This window comes from Lucilia cuprina, chromosome 2 (genome assembly GCF_022045245.1).
Source record: "Lucilia cuprina isolate Lc7/37 chromosome 2, ASM2204524v1, whole genome shotgun sequence".
Classification (NCBI taxonomy): domain Eukaryota; kingdom Metazoa; phylum Arthropoda; class Insecta; order Diptera; family Calliphoridae; genus Lucilia; species Lucilia cuprina.
This window is the reverse complement of record NC_060950.1, coordinates 1460870-1488491: the sequence shown is the minus strand read 5'-3', so window position 1 is coordinate 1488491 and position 27622 is coordinate 1460870. Positions and strand designations below refer to the sequence as shown.

The window sequence follows — 27622 nt, the reverse complement described above, 5'->3', positions numbered from 1 at the left end:
TTTGGAGGTGTTTTCATAGTTCAAAAACAGATTCTTATTCTACAGGTAGAATAATAAAACTACACATAAATACATATGTCATAAAAATTTTCAACAAATATTTAAAATAAAATATTAATCATGCGATTTTAAATACATTTAATATAGATTGTGATTATATCCTTATAATTGATATTTATAATTTTAATATAAAATTTAACTACGTTGAATTTACCATTTGAAAATAAACCAACTCATATAAAGAAGCTGCATAGTAAAATTAAAAATTCGCATTAAATATGTAATGTCCATTTTTTCTACAAAATATGAAAAGTATTTTAGTATGCATTACAGATTCACAAATCCAGCAAAACAAAAAATCAATACATATATAAATATTTTCTTATATAAATATTTACTTCAAAGTCCGTGAACTTTTTTGTTTGTCTTGTTTTCGATTTGTAATAAACATAGAAAATGTTGTATTTACTGAATACAAATGCATACATACATATCATATTAAAAGAACATATCGTTATTGCAACAAAAACAATTGTTTAATTTAATCACCTTAAAGCCTTATTTATTGTCAATTTGTTTGGCATACTGTTTAAATAAGCCCATTTGTTTCAAAATTATTGAAGAAAATAATGTTTTTTTTAATGGATTTAATATGCATAAACAATAATCGAATTTAATGCTTGTGAAAAACCCGTTGGAGTTTTTCTGTCGCCATAACCATACATTTTTATTTAAAATATAAAAATATAAACATTTTTCATAAATTCGCGATAAATTAGTAAGTACGTTTCAAAAGTAAAATAAACGAAAAAAAATAAATAAATGTTAATATTTTAAAAATGTTATGTTTTTAAAAATTAAAAAAAAAAATAAATAAAAATAACAAAATGTAATAAAGGTAGAAACACTTTAATTTTTAAACATATTACATTAGAATCTTATACACATTTAAGTGTGACTTAATCTACGGCAATTGAACATTTTGTAATAAGAATTAATTTTTTTCATACGCAATATTTTCATCCTTTTGTTTTTTGCAGGATCCCAAACTAAGTCAAATTGTAACTTTGGGTTCACAGGATACACTGGAAGAGAAGACTGTAACCATTTGTCATGGTGCAGATTTTGTTAACTTGACATTTGTAAATTTTTGCTGTACGAAAAAAGAAATTGCTCAGGTGAGTAATCAATCAAAAGAAAAAACTTAACTGAAGCTAAATTGAACCAAACTGAACTTAACAAAATGTACGAAACTGCGTACGGAATAAAGAATAAACGAAAAACCATATGTTTAGTTGAAAGAATATGTTCTTTAACAAAAATAAACATATGATGTACTAATGATATATACTTGGACAAATGTGTTTTTCGTGGATGTGGATCCAACCAACCTCAAGTTTTTATATTTAAATATATTAACATTCTCGTATGAATATTCCATGTGTTCATGTGTGTGTGTGTGATTGTTTTTATAAATGTGTTTTGAAAATAAATTATTTGAAAAACTTTTCACTTTTACGAGTAATTGTGACCTAGTTTTTATTTTTTGTAACATTTAAATGAAATTGAGCAAAGAACATTTATTTTTATTATTTCTGGTTTTATATAAAATAAAACTACTGGTACTAGCTAAAACAAAAACGTATGTACGTCGTAAGTGAACAACTGAACCATTTTCACCTAAAATACAATGATGAAAAGAACTTAAGTAAATATATCATAAAAATATTAAATTAATATTTAGATTTTAAACAAACAATTTTTATGAGAATTTAAATAATAATTCTTAGACTATTCTATAATGTAAGTAGTCAATGGTTTTTTCATATATCAGTGGCTATCTTAATTTTAAGGATTTTAAATGGTAAATATTTTTGATAGCTGCAAAAAGTTTTAACCCAATAACATTAAACGTCTATTGTAATTGCTCATAGACTAGACTAAAAAGTCGACTATAGACTATATTATAGACTAGACTCAACTATAGACTATTGACTAGTTTTTTCTTGAAATGTTTCATTTAAAAACAAAAACATAAAGAACATAATATGATGAAAAATTTTAAATTTTTCCGTGTTCATTCCTGGAATTCATGATATAGCTAAACTTTAATGATTATTTAACAAAATCAAATATTTTGTAAAAATACACGTAACGACCTCAGAGCTTAAATCCATTACTGCATGTATGAACGTGGTTGAATAATTTCATTTTTGTATATTCAGTAGGATCAATTGCTGTTTTGATTTCAGAATAGCCCATAAAGTTTAAAAACAAAATAAAATTATATAATTAAAAATCTAGCATTTTCTCTAGATCAAATTATTCGTGTTACAAAATAAAAATTATTAGTTTATTACTCTCTCTACAAAAGTCATTACTAAAAACAATAAATGTGCAGTACATACATTGTATATTGTTAAAGACCACCGTTTTGTGTATGTCTGGAAAACTGACATAATGGGTGACTGGTTGGTTGCAGCTATTGAGAAATGAGACAAGAAATATGTATTTTGGTTGAATTGTTTGGATTTTCTTATAGTATGGGTATGCAAATAGTGCTTTGTGCGGGTTTTCTAACGTTGTTGCAATTGTTTTTAATACTGGCATTTTGCCAAAAATAAAAAGAGAATTTATGATGCTGTACTACATTCCTAAAAACCAACAATAATAATATACAATAAAAAGAATTTCGCTCTATTTTATTCTCATTTTCAATTTTCGATCATGCAAAAGAAAGAATTCCTTTCGACGTGCAAAATATTCACCTGATTTGCTTAAATAAAATAAACAAATAAAATTTTCAAAACAGTTTATCAAATTTAAAATACATAAATACAAATTCATATTCCCCATGAAATTATAATAGGAAAATGGTCATACACAAACAGAGCACATTAATTTAATGTTTTAAACAATTTTGTTTTTTTAATTATTTAAAAAAAGTTTAAACAAAAGAAAAAAGTATTTGTTCGTTTGCTAAAGTAAATTATACTACAGCCTTTAGCAGCGTCACACAGTGGTTTAGAAACTTTTGTTGATTACTGAAAAAAATAGTATTCAGTAAGATTTGCATTTCCTAAATTTTACACTGTTTATTGAAATTTTTATTTAATATTTTTTTAAAATCAGCAAAATTTCACTGAAACTGAAAATTTTTCAGTAAACAGTAAAAACTTATTTTACTGCCTATCTATTACGATATTCGAGAAACATAAATATTGAATCGTGAGGTTCGATGCTTTGCGAATTTTTACATTTTTATTCAATTAAAAATATTGTGTTCAAAATTGAAAAATTTAGATTGGCTTGGTGGGGCAGTGTCCGCTTATATAAAATTTGTTTATAGTCCCGAAGAAATTTTGTTTATAAAATAAAATAGGTACGTATTGGTGAAAAAAAATTTGAATGCGTCTAACTTTGTGTAGGGACAAGATAACTATGTATTGAGAATTATGTTTATTTAGAATTTTGTCAGAAAACTAGAGTATATGGTTAACGAATTTTACGACTCTCCAGAGGCCCGTCACATTAAAAATAAAAGTATATGTATAGGGAAATTTCAAGAAAAAAAGATGTAATCATAAATATTTCTTAAAGCAAATATTGCAAATCTTTGCAAGGAGTAGTTTTATTTTAAATTTCAGCTTCTTCAAATCATAAATGGATCTTTCGCGATTTTGTGAAATTTTATTGCGATATATCCAATAGTTTTAGAAATTACGAATAATTTTCTAAAATAACAGCTTCTAAACCACTGTGTGGCAGTTCTTGCTAATTGACAGCATTAGTTGCACCATTAATAAAAATGTTGATTTTCGTGATTGACTTTCGACTTTAATTTGAAATGCTGCCAACAAATTCTAAACCTACATTTAACAACTGTTTATTGTTTATTTGTATCAACTACAATTCTTTTACGATCACTGTACTGTTTTAAGTAACATCATGTAAATGGAATTCCTTTTTAACTTTTTAAATCAAATATTTTTTCTGGCAAATGTACAAACAAAATTTTTCGTTTTACATTTAAACATGTTTTAATTTTGCAAATAAAAATATAATATTTTGTATTCTTTAGATAATTAGGTGGGAATTGGCACAATATTCTTTGGAACAATAAATTTTTATTGAAATATTAAAAGCAAGATATTGTGTCTGAATTTGAATATACATTCATAAACATTTCTCATTCATAAAAACTGAAATCACTAAAAATTGTTTTATATGAAATTTCTCACAAATAATTTTTGTGGCCTGTATTAATGGTTTTTTGGCATTTTAGGTAAAAAAATACATTTTTAATTAATAATATATATTTTATTGTTGCATTTAAACGCGAGTATTTTGATGTCATGTTCTGACCTGAACAACTGATAAAATTTTACCAAATTAATTTTTTTCAATATTACTACTATTCATTATTAATCAGTTAATACTGGATTTCAAATAATATATTATCAAACTCTTAATGATTCTGCACACTTTTTCAGGGCAGATAAGTGTGTCTACAATATGATGTTTAGCACAAAGGGGTTTTTCAACTTCCATAAATAATAATCATAATCATTTTAATCTTTTTCAAAATTTAATTCTGATAATTATTGGGGAAAAACGTTATCTGTTCAAAGTTATGTTTCTGATTAAATCTATTTTAACTGTAGCACATTTTTAACAATTACTTAGATAATGAGTTTATTATGTCGTAGCATGAAAAACCCAAAATATATACGGCATCAAAAACTTTATCAACACTAATTATATATTAACATTGATTCTAAAATATTTTTAAATATAGAATTTCTTCCGTAAGTACGACCCGCCGTTTATTTAGAATAGCCCAAACCAATAATAATATAAAAAATTACCTAAACAGGGCTGAAGATTATGTTCCTTTTTAAAAATGAATTGGTAAAGTTTAGTAAGATTCTAAACACATTTTCTGAATATTATCCTGTAATTATAAACAATTTATGTTACCACTTTTTGCATCATTTTTACAAGGTACATAAATATTATTCTATTTTAAACATTTTGTAATCATATTAGTTACAAAATTATCATTACAAGTTTTATAAATTAATGTAATAAAATCCGCATGCATCAATGCTGCAAAAAAGAAATCTGTAATTGAAGAGCATTTTGAATAAGTTTTATATAATATATCAGAATGCATTTATGTATATTTTTACATATCTGCTCAGATGAAATAATTAACTGTCTGAATTAATCGGTTATTAAAGATTATGATATGAATAAACAGTTATACATGAACGTAGGATACTGCATAGTAAATAAATTTAAACATTTTTTTAATGAAAATAAATGTTAGGCTGTTTTGTGGTTTTCGCCAACTCAATTAAATTGTTTTCCATTTTACTTTTGATAAATATTTTACAGCATTGGTGTGATGGTTTAATGAGGCTGGCATACAGTTTAGTGCAGTTGAATGGCTCGGTAAATATGTTTTTGAAAAAAGCCCACACAAAACTATGTCTTCAAACTGACAAAACCGACAAGATACCAGTTAAAAAGTAAGAAATTCTTTAAAATATACATGTCAATATACATACATATGTATCAATATACATATACTAAATTGAATATATTTTTATACAAAACTAAATATTTCAGCATAGTTAAAATGTTTGCTCAAAATAAAGATGATCGCAAGCGTGTGGAAAAGGCATTAGAGAATACAGGTATACCCTCGGGAAAACTGGAATCGGTTCCAATTTCAAAATTTACATTTGAGGAATTTTATAATTTATATAAAAATCTAACGCAACGCAGTGAGGTGGAAAAAGTATTTGACAACATGTAAGTTTTTCATTATTTTGCAACTATGTATGTATTTCTTTTAATTTTTATTTATAAACGCTTTGAAAATAAAAAAGAAGTCAATTTGCATTAAATTTAATTTGTATAACAGTATTTATTAATCCAAATAAATATTCCTGTTGTTCTCTTTGTTGTTTTTATACTCTTTTTTAATAATCAGTATTTAATTAATTAACTTAATTTTTTTTTAATTTTATGTTGCTTGCCGTGATACAGAGTGGGCAATACGAAACGCAAATATATGACCACCAACCAATTTATGGACTTTTTGAACAACACACAGCGTGATCCTAGACTAAATGAGATTTTATATCCTTATGCCGATACGGAGCGAGCCAAAGAAATCATAAAACAATATGAACCTAATCAGTTCAATATACAAAAAGGGTTATTGAGTTTAGATGGCTTTTTAAGGTACGTACTACAACGACAGTTAAATTCTTTAACAATGTCATTGCTACTATAGAATATTAAAAAATATTTGAATTTAGTTTGTAATGATAAGAGACGTAAAACTACAACATGATCTGTTATTTTTATGTTTTATTACTATTTGAGTAGATAGATAGATAGATAGATAGATAGATAGATAGATAGATAGATAGATATAGATTTGTATTAATACCCCTTCATGTTATTACGAGTTATTAAATGATTAGCACGTGTCAAAAATGTAAACTACATTTTTATGTAGTTTACATTTTTATTCAAGAGTAGACAATTGTTCAGAACTTTTTTAACGGAAACAACATACATAGTTTTTTTCAAACTTTTTCATGACAGCTGTCAATTACGAAATTGATTGTTTTTCTATACAAATTAAATTCTCTGATACAAAATATTTTTATCGCTTTCAACAAAACTTAAGAGAAAAATTTAAATATAATAAAAAAATATTAGATTCAAAGTTACATAAAAACCAACTTCTTGGATAGTATATTGTTATATGATAAACACTTAATACTACACTTTTATTTTGAACAATTAAATTTTTATAAATTAGTTTTTGCTAAAAAATATGCTACACAAAACATTCTCAGTTTTAAGCATAATTTTATAAGTAAATGTTTCAATATTCATATTAAATTCTTTTATTATTGTTAAAAAAACACGTTCAACCTTTATTTCATTCACCTCAGAACTTTATCTTGAAAAACTTGTGACACCACTCAGTTGTTGACACATTCAATAAAACCGAGTGAACAAAAAGTATTCAACAATGTCTCAAAAGAGTGACAGACACACAAAAAATACAACTTAAAAACTGAAATAATAAAAATTATATGAAATACAGAATAACGGACTTATTGGTCCGTATACTTATATTCAAGTACTCACTTGTTTGAGTATGAGAGCGAATATAGTCTTAAAAAGGATGTCGCATAAAACTTGTGTTGAGCAATGCAATGAAGGACAAAAGTTTTATTTTTTAGGCTCAACAGCGGAAACGTATAAAACACAGAATAAAATGTCATTCAACGTGTATAGGGTTTGAATTTGTAGACCAACTTTTTCTAGTTTTCCCATTCGTACAATAATATTGTATTGTATAGACACATATGTACATGTAAAAATGAATGTATATCAGATTTTACATTAAAGTATAAGGGTGTGTTTTATCAAATAACTATTGAAGGTTATATAATATACAACAAAACCAGCTTACTTGGTTTAACAATGTTGCACACTAAATATTCACAACATACTCAAGTTTATTGCAACCTATTTTGTAAATGACATTTGAATGGTTCCGGTGCATACATGTTTTAGTTTTATTGTATTCATAGGCTTAAAATTCTAGTAGAGGATTTTTATTTTAGGAAAACAAAAATATCTACATATCCGCTCATATACATACCTATTTTTAAACTGATCAAGTTTAAAAGAGTGGAGTGTTTGAATAAATTATTTAGCCTTAGTATTTGATAATACCAAAAATTGAGCAGTGCCGAACATCTTGATTTAAATTCGACTCTTACTTGAAGAATATATTTTTCACATTTGATTATTGCTTAGAAATTTACTTTCTACTTGCTTATAAATTTAGAAGTTACTCAATTAAAAATCTATTTTAGTACACAAAGTTTTAGTTGTTATTAGTGTTGGCAATAACACTGACATGTGAGCTTAAGTTGTAAAGTATATTCTTTGGATGCATATTGTATGCCAAATTAAAAATTAAATAATTTTTTTGCGCTCTTACAGATACTTGATGTCAGACGATAATCCAATAATGGCGGCAAGTAAATGGGATCTTAATGATGATATGAATCAACCTTTATCGCATTATTTTATAAACTCTTCCCATAACACTTACTTAACGGGTCATCAGTTAACCGGTAAATCATCGGTTGAAATTTATCGTCAGTGTTTATTGGCTGGTTGCAGGTACGAATGAGACTTCGATAGAATGAAAAATGATGTTGATACATATTTGATGTTGTTCTTAATTACTCTATTTCATACTCTTTGAAAACTGCGCCCCCTCTCACTGCCCCATAATAAAAATATATGCAAACCCAACGACATAATGGCAATGATATTTTTAACATTATATGCAAAAGATGTGTGGAATTGGACTTTTGGAATGGTCGTACTGACGAACCCGTTATTGTACATGGTTACACATTTGTTCCTGAAATATTTGCCAAGGATGTTTTGGAAGCCATAGCGGAGAGTGCTTTTAAAACATCAGAATATCCTGTGATATTAAGTTTTGAAAATCACTGTAATCCCAGGCAACAGGTGAGTTTAATAACGTGCTCTAATTTTTTATATGTTCAAGTTTATGTTAGTATGTGTATTTGTGTTTTTCTTGTATTTCTGTGCGTATGTGTTTTGAAGAACCGTGTGCATACATACGTACATATATACATACATACGTTGTAACTTTTATTAAGTAGATGTAATTAAATACACACCCAAACCTAACTATAAATAATTTGAGTTAATAAAAACATAACATAAGTAAGAGAAAAAAACGAGTACATACATAGTTAGAAAAAAACTCTTATAAAGAAATTAATGCTTCAAAGAACCTGGTGCTAACAACAGTTTTTATTAGAATTTATATTTTCCTTTTTAAAATCTACTTTAAATTTAATGCTAAATGATAGTATCAAAAAACAAATCAAGTAATATTGTATAGTATTTTCTACTATACACCATTAGGGTGTAGGGTGTGTGAAGGAACAAATAGCAGTTAATTATAAACAAAACCTGTTTTAAATTCAAAATTTATTAAGTTAATAAATAAATTTTATTTACCTTAAGATATCCGTTTTCATGAAGTGATGAAATAAATTAATTACTTAAACTTTGTTATTTATCTATGTATATGTGTATTGTTTTGTATATTATTGCAAATTGCATTGTAATTTTTTAGGCTAAAATTGCTAATTACTGTCGTGAGATATTTGGTGATATGTTGCTAGATAAACCCTTAGATTCTCATCCACTTGAACCCAATGTTGATCTACCACCACCATCATTTCTCAGACGTAAAATTATCATTAAGAATAAGAAGAAACATCATCACCATCACCACCATCATCATCATCACCACAAGAAAAGTACGAGTGGTTCGACATCCAATAACAAACAACTGATCTCAGCTAATTCAGGTAAGCTAAAAGGAAAAATATGTGTAGTACAATATATTCGTATGTATAATCTATATATATATAATGTTCTATTATAATGTTCTATAATGTTCTATTTAACGTTGAACACTGAAATTGCACATGCAGAGTCTTGCGTAAATGATAATCTATAAAAAGGGTTGGTGGGTTATAATTAATAACATATTTAATGACTTAAACATGCGAATACTTATTGATGGGCTCCCAACATTATTCAAACTCATAGAACCAATTAAAAAATATAAAAATCAGTATAAAACTTTGGATTATGTTTATTCTTCATCTGGTTCCTTCTGAGATTTCTATAGTATTGAACCTCTAAATGCTTGCCAAAAAATTGGTTCCGAATTTTGCTCATCCACCCTTTAGAGCTGTATTTGTATTTTAAGTTTGCAAAAAATTATATTCTGTTATTCAAATTCAAATTTTACGATATTTTTTCTAATATTAAAATGACCCAGTTTTATAAAATTACATAAAAACATCATTAAAATTAAATGAACTGAATATTAGTTGAGATGAATGAGATGAATATTAGTTCTAATAGAAGATGCGATTTTTATTCTCATATCTCATATTTATATAATTAATTTTCCAGTGGATGCCACTAATAAAGTTGCATCAATTGCACCCTCATTACTGAATATGCAACCACAGGTTTCAATACAAGAAGATGGTAATACAACAGCAACTACAAATGGCGATATTGGCAATGGTAGTAATCATGCACCACCATTACAGGTTTGTACAGAAAATCTCAAAATATAGCAGAGATGGATAACAATGAAATAATTTCATTGCGTCTATTTTAGCAATTACGACAAAGTTCAAAAGATAGTACTGGCTCTTCAGATACCGACAGCTCAAGCGATGATGAATCTCTACCTAATACTACTCCAATTTTACCTAGTGGCAATGAACCGCCACCAGAAAAGGCCCAAAAAGAAACAGAAGCGGGAGCCGAAATATCAGCTCTAGTAAATTATGTGCAACCCATACATTTTAGCTCATTTGAAAATGCTGAAAGTATGTTATAGTTCGTTTAATAAAATTAGTTTTTTATCTAAATTAAAATATTGTTATAGAGAAAAATCGTAATTATGAAATGTCCTCGTTTGATGAAAAACAGGCTACCACTTTATTAAAAGAAAGACCCATAGAATTTGTGAACTACAACAAACATCAATTGTCCAGAGTGTATCCAGCGGGAACACGTTTTGATAGTTCTAATTTTATGCCACAGGTATGAATTTATATATATTTAAAAAAGTATTTTATTTTTATAGAACTCTGGTATTAAAACTTGCTTTTAGCTATTTTGGAATGCCGGTTGTCAATTGGTTGCTTTAAATTTTCAAACATTAGACTTGGCAATGCAGCTTAATTTAGGAATATTCGAATATAATGGCAGATGTGGTTACTTACTAAAACCAGAATTTATGAGAAGAACAGATCGCCGTCTAGATCCATTTGCGGAAAGCACGGTACGCATTTAAAATGTCATTCTGATAGAACTTTTGATATAAAAGATGAAATTTTTAGGTTGATGGTATTATAGCTGGATCTGTTTCTATAACTGTTCTATCGGGACAATTTCTTTCCGATAAAAGAGTTGGTACTTATGTGGAAGTCGATATGTTTGGTTTACCAGCTGATACAGTACGAAAAAAATTTCGTACTAAAATTGTCCGTGACAATGGTATAAACCCCATATACGATGAAGAACCTTTCGTTTTTAAAAAGGTTCGTAAAACAATCGACTTTTAAATGATAAATAAAGTATTAACAATACAACATTTTGTTACAGGTAGTTTTACCAGCTTTGGCTAGCATACGTATAGCAGCTTATGAGGAAAATGGTAAATTTATTGGACATCGAGTTTTACCAGTCATAGGTTTGCGTCCTGGATATCGCCACCTTAGTTTGCGCACAGAAATGGGTCAAGCTTTACCCTTAACATCGCTGTTTTTATGCATAGTAGTAAAAGATTATGTTCCCGATGACATAGCTATATTCGCTGAAGCTTTGGCAAATCCTATTAAATATCAAAATGAGCTTGAAAAACGTGACAAACAATTGGCGGTTTTACAAGAAGATACGGAACCTATAACTGAAGAAGATATAACAAATTCATGTAAGTTTTTTCTAGTGTTTTGAAATAATGATTATTATTTATTTTAATTTATTTTTTATTATTTCAACAATTAAAACATTGATACATTGATTTAAAATCACAACACTATTATTACCCTACACGCCCTGGTCTCCACACACAAAAACATTACAACACCGGATAACCATAACCACTTAAAATACCTTTAAACCGAAACAAATAAATGTGACACGATTCCTCAATTCACACAATTTGCAATTTTCATCAACGATAGTTGTTTTTGTTCAAGTAGGTGGACAGAAGAAAGAATTGAAACCGGTAGAATCGAATACTATAAGTCCAAAACATAGGTCTAGCATAACAGCGTCCGCTACAATGAGTGTAGAAATCTCGAATGCTAGAGATACGGCTGATTCAGCTAGTGCCACAATGCAGAGCATACAGCATCAACATTCTCTTGATTCGACGGTTCCAACATCTGTCAGGCAAATTGAGTCATCCCAGTTTGACGTAGAATCATTGGCAGCTGAACCATTGGAAAAAATATTAGAACATAAGACGGTGCGCGAAAAACGCTTAGAAATGGAAAAGAAATTGGAATCTTTACGAAAGAAACACGATAAAGAAAAAGTTAAGATTTGTGGGTCCAAGTTAAGTCCTATGGACAGCAGTAAAAAGACTAAGTTTGCTATAACCAATAAACTGGTGAAGCGTCTAAGCAATAAAAACCTGTAAGTTAAAAACCTTATTAACTATATGATTACTTTACAGACCTTTACTTTAAGAACAGAAATTGTTTATTTGTCCACAGAGAATCGACAACCGAAGTTCCACCCTGTGCCATAGATTTGGGAGAAAATCAAGAGGAATGTTCCGGAGATACAATGCAAAGTTTAGAGGGTACGGTAGACGAAAGATTGCTGAATTCATGCAGACAGTATAGTCAGCAATATCGAGAGTTGCAGAAAAAATACCATGAGGCAATTTATGCTACAGCTGAAAAGGTCTTGCAGGCATCTCAGGACAGTCAACTTAAGCTTCTAAAATCTTCTCTAGATAAGGTAAATAATGAAGTGATGCATCAACTGCGAGAAGCCAGAAAAGTAGAGGTAAAAAATTTGGCATTGGTTCACAAAGACAAAGATGAATTTGTAAGGTGAGTTGATGAAACAAAATATTAAAATTTTTAAAAAAAGTTAACGATCATTTTTTATTTTAAAAAGAATGAAGCGGGAAGTAAGAAGATCTGTGGTTGAACGTGGTGTAGCCGAACGCACTCGGTTAATGGATGTATATAAACAACGCCACGAGGATTTACGAAAACAACATGATATAGTTAAAAACAACTTAATGGAACATAAGACAATGGTATAATTGCTAAAAATAATGCAACATTAAACTTACCCTTAAAGATAATTGAATAATTTATACTTTCAGGCCCGCCAAATAGTTGATAAAGAATGTGAATCTCGCACTTGTGTCACCACTAACGGTTTCTTGGTACTTTTTCAAAATACCTCTGCCACCTCCACTTGTACTTCTTCTTCTTTAAGTAATGATCATCACCATCATCTTTCCTTGGATGTTGGTTCGTCTTCTAATAAATTAGCATTATCACCTGCCCGTTCAAATAGCAGTATATCTAATAGTACGGCGGCTTGTTCTGCCTCAGCAACGACTGTGGTATTGCCACATAAATGCTAAAATAAACATTAAGATAGTAAAACAAACAAGTTTTAACGTAATTTTAAATATAAACTAATTAAAAACAGTATTTATTGTTGTGAAAAGAAAAAAAAACGACGAAAACATTAAATGGTGGAAAGTTAATTGTAAAATTTATTTTAGAAATAGAAAAAAGTTAATTATAGTCAAAATTATTTTATAAATAAGTAGAAAACTAACCGTAAATAAGTTACTTTACACCAAGGATGTAACAACGGGTTCATATCGATCTCTAATCTAAGACTTAATAAAAAACGGTTTATCATTATGTAACTAATATGAAAGAATTCTCTTTGGTTTTTAAAAAAAATCACATTTTAGGGGAATAAATTCTAAAAATGATTAATAAGAATTTTTTGAAAATGTAGTTTTTGATATAAGAATATATTTTCTCTATTATATACCAGGTTCACACTAAGAGGTGAGTTACTTGATTCGGCTTCTGAATTACAAAAACTAATTAACCCGTTTCTATGACACATATTATATTACGTACTGCTGTGTGATTCGCAGCTAAATTTTGTATGACAACTCATGTAATTCAGTTCGTAATTGGGGGCTTGATTGATGAATAAGACAGTTAATGACGAATAATTACATCGGGTAAACGGGGTATTAGTCCAATTCGTAATAAAATAAATACAAGATGTACCTTTTTGTTTTAAAAATTTATCGGTTACATATTTATTACATATACACATTTTAATTAAAAATTACTTCTAAACCTTCAAAAACGTTTACATTTTTGGTGTAAAGTAATTGGTATAAGTAGTTGAATTAGAAAAAGGGTTGAGTAGCTTTTATGAAGGTTTTAGAAATATAAAATTTTACATGCAGAAATAAAGATTTTACCAAAATTTTGATAAAGCTGCTAAAACAGAAAATCATAAAAAACAAGTTAAAAATTTATTAATTTTTTTAAGCAAAAATTATTAAAAATTAATAAATTTTGTACTTTAAATAAGAAATAATGTACGTACTCATATGTATCTGTAATTTCCAAAATTTGTTACCTTATTGTTAAAATTATTATGTATTAGTATTAAGTGGAGAAATAACACATGAATGAAAAACACTATTTTTTGAAAAGTAACAATAACAATTTTAAAGATTAGTGTCCATTTTTCTAATGTCCGGATTATCTTTTGGAGTTAATAAAGACAATCTTGACATAGAATAATGGGCCTTAAGAAAACATTTAATGTTTATACTAAGATGAAAAATAATTTAAAAAAATTTTGATTGTATTTATTTTTAGGAAATTTTAAAAACAAACAAATCTGATATAAGTTGATTGTTATTTTGTATTCAAACTTGAAGGGCTTAGTAAACTACAAAACTAAAATAACATGATAAGTATGTGTACATGAATTTCTTGAATTTTTAGTGTTTTCGAAATAAAAGATTATTTTTCGACTTATTGTATCTAATAACGTTCCTGCAGTAAGCCCTTCACTTTATATTATTTAACACAACAAAAAATATATAAAAAATTAAAACAAACTAGTCTCATTTCCAAAAACAGAATCTCAGATTAACTAGACGATGAAGCTTCCCTTGTACATTTTTGATCAAAAAAGCATTTTTTTTAATTTTTGTTCAATTATAAAATTATATATTAAACTATATAAAGTATTTTAAGTTGAAAAAATGTGTTTAATTGTAAAAAAATCTATGTTGTTGTTATATATTAATTTATTTAATTTTTAGTTGAAGATGTATGTTTATGTATTACGTACATTAAGTATTGACATACTTTTGCTATACACAGGAGAACAAAATGAAAGACTGGAGACTGTGTAACTTTTATTTAATTGTAAACTTTACTTTTCCGAAACATTTTCTACAGCAAATTTTATCGTTTTTCTCTTAGATCCTGATTTTGTATGTGATTGATCTTCCAACCTGTACACATTCGTGATCTTAGAGTATATGATTCAAATTAATATAAAGGTTTCTCATGAGTTGAATATAATTATATATAGATTAGCAGCTGTTCATAATAATGCGTAAAACAAACATGTATGTAATTTACATTACAGAAACTACATCACAGAAACTAGTTTTCGCATTAGGCAGACGTTTCTGTGTTTTAAACTACAAAGTGTGCTAATTATTTTCTCAGTCAGTCTTTATTAACCAAACACGGACATAAAAGGTGGAAATACACAACACGCGTTGTACGCGACATTGTGTTATAGGCTACTGTCAAAAAATAGTGTATTTTTTATATTTATTATTAATTTATACATCAAATTCTTATTATTAAAAGTCATTTAACAAGTTACATACTGTAGTAGCTGATCAGGGTTGCATATTGTTTTGTGTAAAACAAAAACTTAATATTTTTGTTTTTAAAACAGTAATAGTGTTAAAAAAACATTAAAAGAAAAATCAAAATAAGTTTGAAAAGCGTAAAACCCTTAAATTCGACCATATTCTAGACAGAATTTCCTAATTAAAAATTAATCCTTACGTTAACAGTAACTGCAAAAAATATAATCATATATCCTGTAAAATTAATATTAATAACTCAGTAACTATTTATATAGATCTGTCAAGTTCCAGAGTCTTTTTTCTCAAACTCCTAAATTAACTATGTTGTGTACAACTTTTAATGATATTTAGTTTAAAAGTTACTTTTTAGTTGTAATCAATGTCATGCATGCCAAGTGTTTTCAAATTCAAAAACACAACAAACAACAGTAATAAGCACAAATATTGTTAAGAATTTTTGTGATTATACATATTATTGTAACTATACTTTTTTAAGTGTGTGTGATTAATTGTTAAGATTTATTTATTTATAATTTTTTAGTTCGCTTTTCTATGTAATAATGTTTTGTTTATTTTTTAAATAAATGTTTTCAACACAATCTATATAAAAACTCTTTTACTCTATTATTCTATTTATATATTTAAATCCTACTTTCAAATACTTTTTACTCTAATCTACTACAACAAAGTCTATATTTTTACAACACCAGCATTCGATTGTACTTCAAATCTACAAAATCCCAAAGACTGTTTTTTACAATTTCTTTTAGTATTTTAACATTTTTTAATTAATATCCATATGCAAGACAATCATAACGGAAACCACATTTTTTAATGCATTTTATATAGGTTTTATCTCTAACGAACCTTGATGATAATATTAAATAAAATTATACAAATACAAATACGATTTTTAGAGCATCCCTAGCATCTACTAAATATATCCTTAGCAAATAGAGCACTGATCACTAAGGATAATTAATTAAGCAACAAATCTGTAAACTACTTATCATTCTCTGGACGGCAAACCACCTTAGATGTTGTAATTCATAAAAGCAAAATAATAAATAAATTCTTTAACAATATTATATTAGAAGATATTAAATAAAAGCATTAAATTATATATATAACGTTATCAAATTCCATTTTAAATAAAAGTGTAAGGGTCGAGACGAATTTGCACTTATTTTTTTTTTTTGATAATTAATTTTGAAGTTAAGTTTGTATTTGTTCAACGGGTTTGTATATCGAAAGCGTTAGAAGGAATTCATCAAATTTAGAATGAATTTGAAAACGTTAAAATCTATTTGAGTTTTTTAATTTTAGATTAAAATCTATTCATAATGATTTTTACATAAAATTAAACTGAATAAAAAAAAATAATAAATTTACGATAGAAATATGTATGGCGAAATACTGGATTATAAAAATTTATTGAATAAGTTACAGATTTAGTATTAGAAATTGGTGGTATAATAATAACTTTAGAAGTAAATTTTAAAAGCAATAAAAAAAGTCTTAAATATATGTTTAAACAAATTTATGTCTACAATAGTTTTTCTCAAATTGCATGATTTGACAAAAAAAAACTGTCATATATATTAATGTGTGTATATTTCTTTGTGTGTTTTAAGTTTTTGACGAATTTTTATTTTTTATATATCGATAAATATCTAAGTGTTCAATGTGTAGTTTTTTTAATCTCGTAGCAAGTTGTTGTAATAATTATTGCAAACTTCACTATTGATATTATATTCGGTAAGGCCGAATTTTATATAACGAGTAATTTTGCAAAATTTAATCGATTTCCATTATCCAATTAAATGTTAAATCTATTGATACTTTATGATAATTAATATCTTTTTTATTTACTTTTTTTGCGAATTAAAATCATACAGACTAAAAAGATTCACGAATTCTGAGCAAAGAATTAAAGTACTGTTGCTGATGAGATAGGTAGATATAAAATTTTATATATTTTTCGTAACAAAAAATAAAACAAGTATACAAGTATAGTCGGGCATAGCCAACCATATGATACCCTACACCAGTCAGTATGTTAAAAATTGAATTATTAATAATATAAAGCATTTGATTTGTTTTTTAACTTTATTCCAGAATACTTGTACTTATTTTTGACAAAAAACTGATTTTTTCAAGAGGGCTCATAGAAAGTAGGGGTGAATATGGGCCTATCCTTATAAATGTTGGTAGATCATGTTACATCTACTACAAAGTTATTTAAGCAGATTGGTATACTTTAACCAATAGTTTTGTATGTTACAAACATCAGCACAAACCCTCTATACCCAGGGTAAAAAATGGGAAAATTTCGTTTTAAATCTTTTAATATTTACAAAAAAATTAATAATCACTCATTCATATACGAAAATCTATGGAGTAATAAATGACGTATTTTCTTAAACAACTTTCAACTACTTCCGATTTCCGACAAGTTCGAACAAAATTCATTGGACTCAACCTAAAACTAATATGTTTTTACTTTTTCCTGGTTCAGTTCAATACAACGATTATTATTATCAATTTATTTCAACGATTTTGATCTACCTATTCTTTGCATAAATATTTGTACCATTAATAAAAGTAATTTATGTATTAATATTGTTGGTGTTATATAAATAGATGTTGTATAGTAATATTTGAAAAAATAAAATATTCACCTATAAATTGTTGATGTTATATGTTTTTTTAGTATTAGACTGTGCCTTGATTTAGAAATCCTCCTTAAAATTAAAAAATACTACGATTAAAACTTTTATTCACAAGTTTTTATAGACATGTATGTAGCTCATTCCATATAATCTTACATTTAAACAATAGACAAGTTCATAGCTAAGAGGAATAAAAATACCAATTTGGATATAAAAATTAATTGGAATAGATTTAATCAATAATAATCGTGTTTTATCAAAAATTATCGGCCTTATTCATAATGAAAACAAGCTTCTAAACAACTTTCTGCTAACTTTTTTGTAAAGGAAAGATAGTATATCTTTAATTAACAGTAAGTTGTTGGCAATGAATATGACACCGTGTGAATTCAGTTTTAAATTGAACTAATTTTTAATATATATTAATGTATGTATGTATTTGTAAATTTAGCTTTACCAAATGAACACCACCACATGAACGAAAACTCTAATCACTGATATCACAGACAAAATTATTATACTTTTATTTGTAAGGTCACTACATCGGTATTTAATACATATATATAGTGTGTGTAAATTACAAAATGTACTTTACAAATTTGATGTTGTTATTAAATAATTAGTAAAAATACCACACTTAAAATCTATTAAAATGTATTTATAATATAAAAAGAAATACGAAACAACTTAATTTGTTTATAAGTGTTTTCAATCAAAAATTTATTTCTTATTTATTAGCAATAAATGTTAAATGATAGTAAAATTATATAAACAGTCTTAAAATCTAAATTTAATAAAACAAAATAAAAACATACAAAAATCTACTACATTAAAATGAATAAAAAATATTAATGATTTATGATATGTATAGAAAACATGACAGAAAATTAACATTAAGAAAGAAATTGTTTAATAATATTTAAAATGGCAATAAATCGTTGTTCTGTTTCGTATTTAGACTCCATATGTTTAAAATCTCGAAGCCAAGGCACCCTGCTGATGAACTCCATTTATTGAATTTAAAGCATTTGGACAAAAATCATGCTCAACATTGAACCTAAGGCTAAACCACAACTTAGAGAAGCCGCCATAATCGAAGATGCCATTTCTTTTTCATGCTGCTTTACACACCTGTAAAATAATAGTTGAAATTGTTGCTTATTTCTATTGCAACTAACACACATACCTGGGAGCCATTATTAAAAGAATATTTGTGATATAGCCATTGCTTAAAGCAAACGTTATAATCATTATTATAAATGCCACATCTGAATGAACAAGTGTCGGCATAAAATTGTGTAAATTTGTGTTGGAACACAATAAAAATGGTATATAGAGCACACGTAAGACCACCATCATTAGAACAGTATGAACGTTTTTGCGGGGCTAGAAAAAAAGTTTTACTAATTAAATTTTACTTTTTAATCTCCAGTAAACTCACTCTTTCAAAAAGACCACAAATAATACGACCGAAATAGTCACCAGAATTAAAGAACAAATAATTGACAACAGGCATATAGTAAATATCTGAAAATAATTTATTTATTATTTGTATAAATGTTTGTATATTTATCATTTACAACATTAAATTAAATAGTTGTAAAAACCTACCGTTCCAAGCTTTGCCCTGACCATAATTCTCCGATTGCATGAGTATTGTTACGGATGGGTAGACAGAAAGTGTCGTAGAATAAAGTAAACAAATAGTTACAGCGTGAACATAAATTTTACTAAAAACTTCGTTAACATTCGGATCCAATGGTATGCCTCGATCAACCATGCGACTATGAGTGGGATTATCGTAGATAATTTTAAATTTATCCCCGCCCTCAACATAATATTTGAAGAAATCATTTCTTTCCAAAATGCCATAGCAAATTATGTTGATCAGGATAAGAACACTGCCAATAATGAAATAAATAAATGCGGTTACATTTGGAGCAGCTCCAAAAGTTAAAACGACCAGGAATGTTAGAGCTGTAAAAATACCACCCAAAGCTTGCCCACTAACCACAGCCGTCATGTATTCGGAGGGAAATAATCCAGCAATACCAAAAATACCACCAGACATGGTAGCAGAACAAACTTTACACAAAAAGATTTTGTTAATTATTTTACTCTTTGCTTTTTTATTTCATAACTAAGTATACTCACTATTTATTATCACCACTGTGAAGAGCGTTATTAGAAAAAATTGTTCTTGCCATTTGTCCGTGTTTACTTCTACAAATGCTGTTGTTATTATAAATATTAAGAGTATTACAAGTAATGTTCCCAACATTTTCAAACGCAAAGAAACTTTTTGGCCATAGATCGCATTAAGTATTAAAAAAGTAGTGCCAGAAATGGAGGCGGTTAAAGTTAAATCACAGGCAAAACTTTTTTGCATTGGCGTCAGATCGGGACTCGTATCAGTCGTGTCATTTAATGTGGTATTACGAAATTTGAACATCCAATACTGCGTTTAGGTGAGAGAAAACAAAATCATTAATGAATTTTGATATCTACCTTTAAATTATTATTTAAAGCGTGTAAAATTATGATGGAATATATAAAATAATTTATTAAAATATTACCACGAAATGAATGCATTTAATGAGTCATAAATATATTTAAATGATTAATATTATTCTCAAATGTTGTAATAGAGAAATCTTACTAATTATGTATATATCGTATATGTATGTACGAATGTATATATAATACTATACATCTACTAGTTTTTATTGCAATTATCTTTATACTGCGACTAGCACTTCGACTAAAGAGATTTAAGGAATATCAGCACCAACGTAAATACCAAGCCTTGAGAAATTATAATTACTTCCCTCAATAAAAAGAAAATGTCAAAATAAATCTTATTTTATTTCTTTCCGGTTACCGGTTACGCATATTTATTTTCTACCACAAAAAAATAATAAAAAACAAATTTCGAATAAAAATTTCAGAATAAATATAATTTTTAGTGTGATTATCTTTACTCATTCTAAAACAGATAATATTAAACATAGAAAAGGTATACATAGAACTGAAACTGAGAATGACAAAACCTAAGTCTGCTGTCAAAAACCTAAGTCGTGAGAATGTATTAGTTGAAAAATATGTAACCCAACAAACACAAACTCTTTCGTTTAAAAAGTTTTTATATTTTTGTTTGACATTATATTTCGATATTTTATGAAATAATGTTTTGAATTAGCCATTTTTATTCAATATCAGTTGACCAATGTAAGAAACATCTTCGTTAAAAATTATTCTTAATTTTAAATAAACTCTTTGTGTTTGCTGGGTTGAGTCAATATTGACACTTAAAAATTATATTAAAAAGATAAAAACGATTGAAAAATTTGTTTTTTTCTGAAAATGTTTTCAATAATTTTTATAGGAAAAACATAACTTTTAGCAGTGTTTATTGCAGCAGCAGGGGCTATTTTGCCAAAGCAATTGTGCTAATGCTAAAATTAACGCTTGATATGAACGATTATTGTTAATTTCAAAGCAGCCCAAATGCAGTCAAAATACACCCTACACCACACTAATGGGAACGGAATTTTGTTTATGTCTTAAAGTTTGTAACACCTGCGTCGATGTAATGATGTAATCCGTCCATAAATTAGCCTATTGAACTTTTTTTGTAAGCGGTACATGCTATACAAGAATAGGGTATTTATAAAATTAGGCTCAACAAATTTTATATATACGAAATTTTGACTACATATTGTTATAATGAGTAGTACATTCATTAATTAAGCAAACATCAATCTCTTGAATATAACTTCTACATTAAAAAATACTAAATAACTTATTGCTACTTACTCGCAATGTGGTAGGGTATGATGTATTCGGATACATTTTGTACTTTCATATTTTTGTTATTTTATGTAAACAAAAATAAAAATACTCATACAATTGTATTAAATTCACACAGAACCTGTACATGTAAGAGAGTAATATTTCTTACTCTCAGTAACACTTCTATTTATTTTTCTATGATATTAAACTTGATCCAATTTTTAAAATTTGTGTATATGTATTTATTTATATGGAAGCATTTTTAAAAACAAAGAAAACAAAACAAAATGATAAGAACAACAATTAAATAAATAATGCTGTTTGGTGTAAATAATGGAATGAGGGAGTAAGTACTATTTAAATAATTTGCAATAAAACAATTATTTACATATATTTGTACTTTTTTCATTTAAATTATGTATGAGAACATAAAACTTCAGGCTCAGATGTTCCACATAAATTATAAAAAAGGTTTTTATTTAAAGTGCAGATCTTCTAACTAGGTCAAATGAAATGTTTTCTTAATAATAAACAATTGGTGATAGTGCAAATATTATGACAAATTCATTTTCATTCATGCATTAGAGAAATGACAAAGAATAAAAATAACAATGAATAAAGAACTGGAATTTAATAAACTGCAATTGATAGTGCAATATTTAGCCTCATTATGCGAAGACAAAAATATATAATGCATAAACAAAAACATGTACATACATACGTATGTATGTAATTAATTCATCTTGAACAATGCAAATAATAATCTCTATATAATAATGGAATATTTTATTGCCCGATATTTATATAATGTTTATAGTAGATTAGGGCAACGGTTCCCAATGGGAGACCTTAGTGGTTTGTAGTAACATTCCAGGGTGTCTGCAATGACAAACAAAGGAACTTTAGATAATAGTATCAAAGTATTATGTAATATTTGTGTTGAATTGACCGTGAGCATTTTGGTTTTTATCACAGATTTAAATTTGACAAAAACAAAAAAGAAAATATATTATCGTTTGAAAGGACTAAAATAATATATTTCCGACACCAAGATTAGACTTTTCTTTCTACAGGTGTATACAAATTAATTTTGTCGAAAAATTTAGCAAATAACATTACATAATCTATTGATATTTGATAGGGTAAATGTACCAATAGTCGGCAGTTTAACTTTTTTCTCTTTTTCAAACTATCCCCCTAAAGAGTCGGTAAATGTTATTACGATGATTTTTAGTTATTTCAATTATGTGTTTAGTTAAGTTTTAGATCTATTTAACTTTTTTGAAAAACAAATAACTAATTTTTAGTAATTTGTAAATTTTGTTAAAAACTCCACATTTTCCAATAGTCGGCACCAGTGTTCCTAAGTTCGACAAAAAATGTCCCTATAGTCGGCAGTAGATTTTTTGTTTGAAAAAAGCATATTTATTTATAGAAAAAAGTGATATATACACAATTTTCCAAAGAAAATATTTAATTAAATTTTTTCTATAGAAATAACTGTAATAATATCGTTTTTTCTGTAGAAAAATATGTTATGAACATAATTATAATTGTAATAAGTATACATAATAACATTTTTTTCTATAGAAAAAGAGTTATACATGCAATTTTCTGTACAATATTATATTTTTTGTTAGAGAAAAAAGTAATTTTTTATAGGGAAAAGTGTTATATGTACTGTTTTTTAAAGAAAATCTTTTATAAAAATATGCAATTTCCTATAGGAAAAAATTTAACATAAGTTTCATAGAGGATATTATAATAAGAACACTTTTCTATAGAAAAATTGTCATACTAGGAATTTTCTATAGAAAAAAAATGTTATACTCATAATTTTTTTGTAAAAACACAGTTAAGAAGCAATTTTGTTAGAAAAAATTTCAATATGCAAAATTTTTAATAGAAAAAACTATTATACACATATTTTTTGTATAGAAAATTATATTCTGTAGTAAAAAATTGTAATCTTCTGTAGAAAAAGCTATTATAGAAGTAATTTTCTATAGAAAAAAAGGGTATACACACAATTTTTCATAGAGAAAACTGATATACACATAATTTTTTGTATCAAAAATTGTTATACATAAAATTTTCTATAGAAAAAAATTGTATACACATAATTCTCTATAGAAACAAATGTTGTACAATCAATTTTCTATAGAGGAAATTGTAATATACATAAATTTTTATAGAGAAGTGTTATACATAAATTTTTTTTTACAAAAATAACTGTTATACATATAATTTTTGAAGAGAAAATTGTTATATAGAAATTTTTCATAGTTATATACCCAATTTTCTATAGAGAAATAATAAATTTTAGAGTGCCGACTATAGAATACGTATGATCGAACTTAATACCCAGTAGTCGGCACCCCTATGCCGACAATAAGAATTCATAAAAAATTGTGTTCCTAATGGCGGCAGCGATTAAAATTACAAAAAAATATATTTTTAACTAACTTTTTCACTTTAAATTAAATATTTCAACTGTTTTCTTTCATTTAAATCAATTTCTGTCAAATAAATCATTTAATTTCATATAAATATTCACTTGTTTAAGGTGGCACTAAAACTAAATTTTTTTTAAGAAAACTGACAGTACTACAAATGCTGCAAAGCTGTCACTAAAAAACGTCAAATATAGAGGAAATTAGTAATCCTACTTAAATTTACTCATTTCATAAAGCAAAAAGACCATATTTTCTATGAAATATAGATCAAACCTTAATAAATTTGTACAGCTTTTCTTATTTATTTACATTTTTATGTAAAAGATGCCGACTACTGGGTGATGCCGACATTAGGTGCATTTACCCTATGACTTGTCAAAAATTTACATATTTATTTTAAAATCATTACTATTTTTAGAACGAATAATCATATAGATCAAGTACATATCAAAATATGGGTATGGGAGTTCGCGTAATTAAATTAATTCCTCAAGGTGTCTGCAAAATGATAAACGGTGGAAGCCCCTGTTTAATAAGTTGTATACTTAAATTTCTAATTTTGGTTATACCTGTAATCGTTACCTATCAATATAAATTAAAGAGTAATGTTTGTACGTAATCGACAAACTCTGTAACTTTTTCATTTTCAATACATTACACTCAAGCGGCTAAGTCGAAATTTGAGGGATATATAGATATTTACGTGTGGAATCCAAATGCTAAGGGCATGCAAAGCGGACATGGAGCCACTAGTAGTATACATGATGCAAGCACAAATAAAATGAAAATAGCTTTAAACTTTTGGTATAATTTGTGTATGTACTTACATCTTCTGCCGTTATAAAAAAGTTCCATGGTGTCATAGTTGCAATACCTAGTAAATAAAATACAACGTAAGTATAATTCCAATGATCAACAGGTGCATCTGAGATCTGAATATGACTTTGCAATTCAATATTGTGAAAATCATCATCATAAGTACGATGGGGAAGAGTGGTGGGCATAAAATTATCATTGTCATGCTGTGATTGTTCATCTATGAAACCGCCCGCATAAATATCGTCTGTGTCTCCTTCTTCATCTTCTGCAGCGAACTGTAGCACATTGCTGACCAATGGCTCACGATCGTCGTTACTGATTGTATCATACTTGAGCATTATAATCCAATATGTTTTTCAATGGTACAACGCCCCCAGAATACTTTTTTGTTCAACTTAATAAAAATTTCATTTGTTTTATAAAATAGTTTTAATCCTTTGTTTTTGTAATAATATTTTGCGTCGTTAATAAATTTTACGTCATATGTTTGTTTTTGTTGTAGGCCCCGTATAAATTATTTTTCTTTAATATTACTTTTCTTATCACGTTTATTTTTAAAACAATTTGTATTCTTTCGATTTCAATTAACATTAATGTGGCATTAAATTTGATTTATAATTTCACTTTCGCACTTGTTTAAATAAAATAAATATCAATTGAAATAATGCATTTCCTCTACAAACAAAAACGAACAAACTTTATCACAAAACAGCTGAAGAAGAATGAAAAGAAAAACAATAATAAAAACAACCACTTGTATACAGAGAACAACGCCTACCAAATTTCTTAACGTCGGCAACGGTAGAAGCGGCAACGCGCAAAATTGAATTTTGTTTACCTTTGACACACAACCACTTGAAAATCAATTATATTTTTCATATTAAAATTTTCAAAAATTTCCCAGTATTCTTCATACAAATTTTTTACGTTAACGAAAGTTTCGTTTTATAAAATAAGGGGGTTAGTTTTAAGAAATGAGGGAGTAAATTTCCTCTTACCCCCTCATTTTATAAAAAACGAAATTTTCGTTAACGTAAAACATTTGCATAAATATTGCGAAATTTTTGATAATTTTATTTTTTTCATACAAATTTTTTTTAACGTTTGTCGTTTCGTTTTATAAAAGGAGGCCCTTTACTTATTTTTTTTTTTGAACGTTTCTCGTTTTGTTTTATAAAATTTATGAAAGGTTTATAGAACAAAATTTAAATGAAAATTATCTAATAAACTTAAGATTTTTATGAATAAGGTCCTAAGGGGGTAGTTTGGATAACAATGCTACCAAGTTTTGAAAATATATACACCATGTGCTGGTTTGGGAATTCGGTAAGAATTTTTTTGTGTGGAAACAAATTTTTATTTAGTTTGTGTCTATACTGTTTTGAATTGCTATAAAATTATTCATGAAGGCAGTCAAGCTGTATAAGTAAAAGTTGTTATAGTTATGGATAAAAAAATATTTATATAAATTTTCAGTACATGTACATACTTACATAAAATTATCTTCATCATTTCTTTCGTTGAAGTAACAAAATTATTATTAAAAAATAACAACTTGTTATTAAAAAATCTGGAAAATTATAGAAATAAACAAAATTTGTAGTGAACAAAATTGTTAAGGCCATTACTATTTATTACTACCACAATCCTAAAATTTTAATGTTTTTTATTTTTCACCCTAAAAATTATGCTTTTTTAATTTTTCGTCCTAAAAGTATAATATACTTTTTTCCATCCTATAAGTGTACTACAATTTATCTGACAAACCGGAAAAACTCACTATAATTCTAGAAAAAAATTGTTGGTTATTGGAAACGTAAAAAACGATTATAGCACTACTTAAATAAAACTGCAGATAAAATAAACATTGGTATAACATTGGTATAAAGTATGTACTACAAATTTTAAATTATTCTAGGTTTTCAAAGCACTGATAGGTAATACAAAGAACATATGAATTATATTGTAGAGCTACACAAATAAATTGAAACACTTTTATACTTGTGGTTTGTTGATCTGTTATAAAACGAAACATTCGTCAACGTAAAAAAATACAGTGCTTATGATGGTGCACACGATATTTTTTTTGAATAAATTGTCGCTTTATTGTTGCCTTTTGCAGGCCTTTAATGAATATGTGTATTTTATTTTGCACTCTAGCATTCGAAAATGTAAAGCAAAGAATATTTTTCATTAAATATTTACAATATTTTTTTTTACAAAACACGAACGTTTTGTTTTAGTTTTACAAATTATTTTTTCCAACTTCTGAAACAAAGATCGTA

The 27622-nt window shown here is 26.9% G+C and overlaps 2 protein-coding genes across 12 annotated transcripts in view; one reads left to right on the top strand and one right to left on the bottom strand.

Moving 5' to 3' along the window:
- LOC111683721 (1-phosphatidylinositol 4,5-bisphosphate phosphodiesterase classes I and II) overlaps positions 1–17066 on the top strand; it is a 190779-nt gene extending 173713 nt beyond the window's left edge. For 5 of the 10 annotated variants that reach the window (XM_046956432.1, XM_023445825.2, XM_046956429.1 and 2 more), the window contains exons 4-20: positions 1041–1178; positions 5401–5534; positions 5635–5820; positions 6058–6255; positions 8047–8229; positions 8406–8586; positions 9227–9464; positions 10081–10223; positions 10295–10508; positions 10568–10725; positions 10796–10966; positions 11025–11225; positions 11290–11617; positions 11871–12327; positions 12387–12752; positions 12820–12964; positions 13034–17066. In XM_046956432.1, the coding sequence (XP_046812388.1) occupies positions 1041–1178; positions 5401–5534; positions 5635–5820; positions 6058–6255; positions 8047–8229; positions 8406–8586; positions 9227–9464; positions 10081–10223; positions 10295–10508; positions 10568–10725; positions 10796–10966; positions 11025–11225; positions 11290–11617; positions 11871–12327; positions 12387–12752; positions 12820–12964; positions 13034–13300 (3708 nt within the window). In that variant the 3' untranslated portion in view covers positions 13301–17066. The remainder of the gene's footprint in view (positions 1–1040; positions 1179–5400; positions 5535–5634; positions 5821–6057; positions 6256–8046; positions 8230–8405; positions 8587–9226; positions 9465–10080; positions 10224–10294; positions 10509–10567; positions 10726–10795; positions 10967–11024; positions 11226–11289; positions 11618–11870; positions 12328–12386; positions 12753–12819; positions 12965–13033) is intronic. The other 5 variants (XM_046956434.1, XM_046956433.1, XM_046956436.1 and 2 more) reach the window with 5 other exon arrangements.
- Positions 17067–19087: 2021 nt separating this feature from the next.
- On the bottom strand, positions 19088–26059 carry LOC111683807 (equilibrative nucleoside transporter 1). Of its 2 annotated transcripts, none has more exons than XM_023445917.2 (6): positions 25346–26059; positions 20425–20728; positions 19882–20355; positions 19712–19797; positions 19457–19656; positions 19088–19401 (listed from the first exon to the last, which is right to left on the bottom strand). In XM_023445917.2, the coding sequence occupies exons 1-6, from the start codon at positions 25673–25675 to the stop codon at positions 19290–19292; spliced, it is 1506 nt and encodes a 501-aa protein (XP_023301685.2). In that variant the 5' UTR covers positions 25676–26059; the 3' UTR covers positions 19088–19289. The 2 variants fall into 2 exon arrangements, with proteins under 2 accessions (XP_023301685.2, XP_046812395.1); XM_046956439.1 differs by lacking the exon at positions 25346–26059 and adding an exon at positions 25222–25261.
- Positions 26060–27622: the final 1563 nt, after the last annotated feature.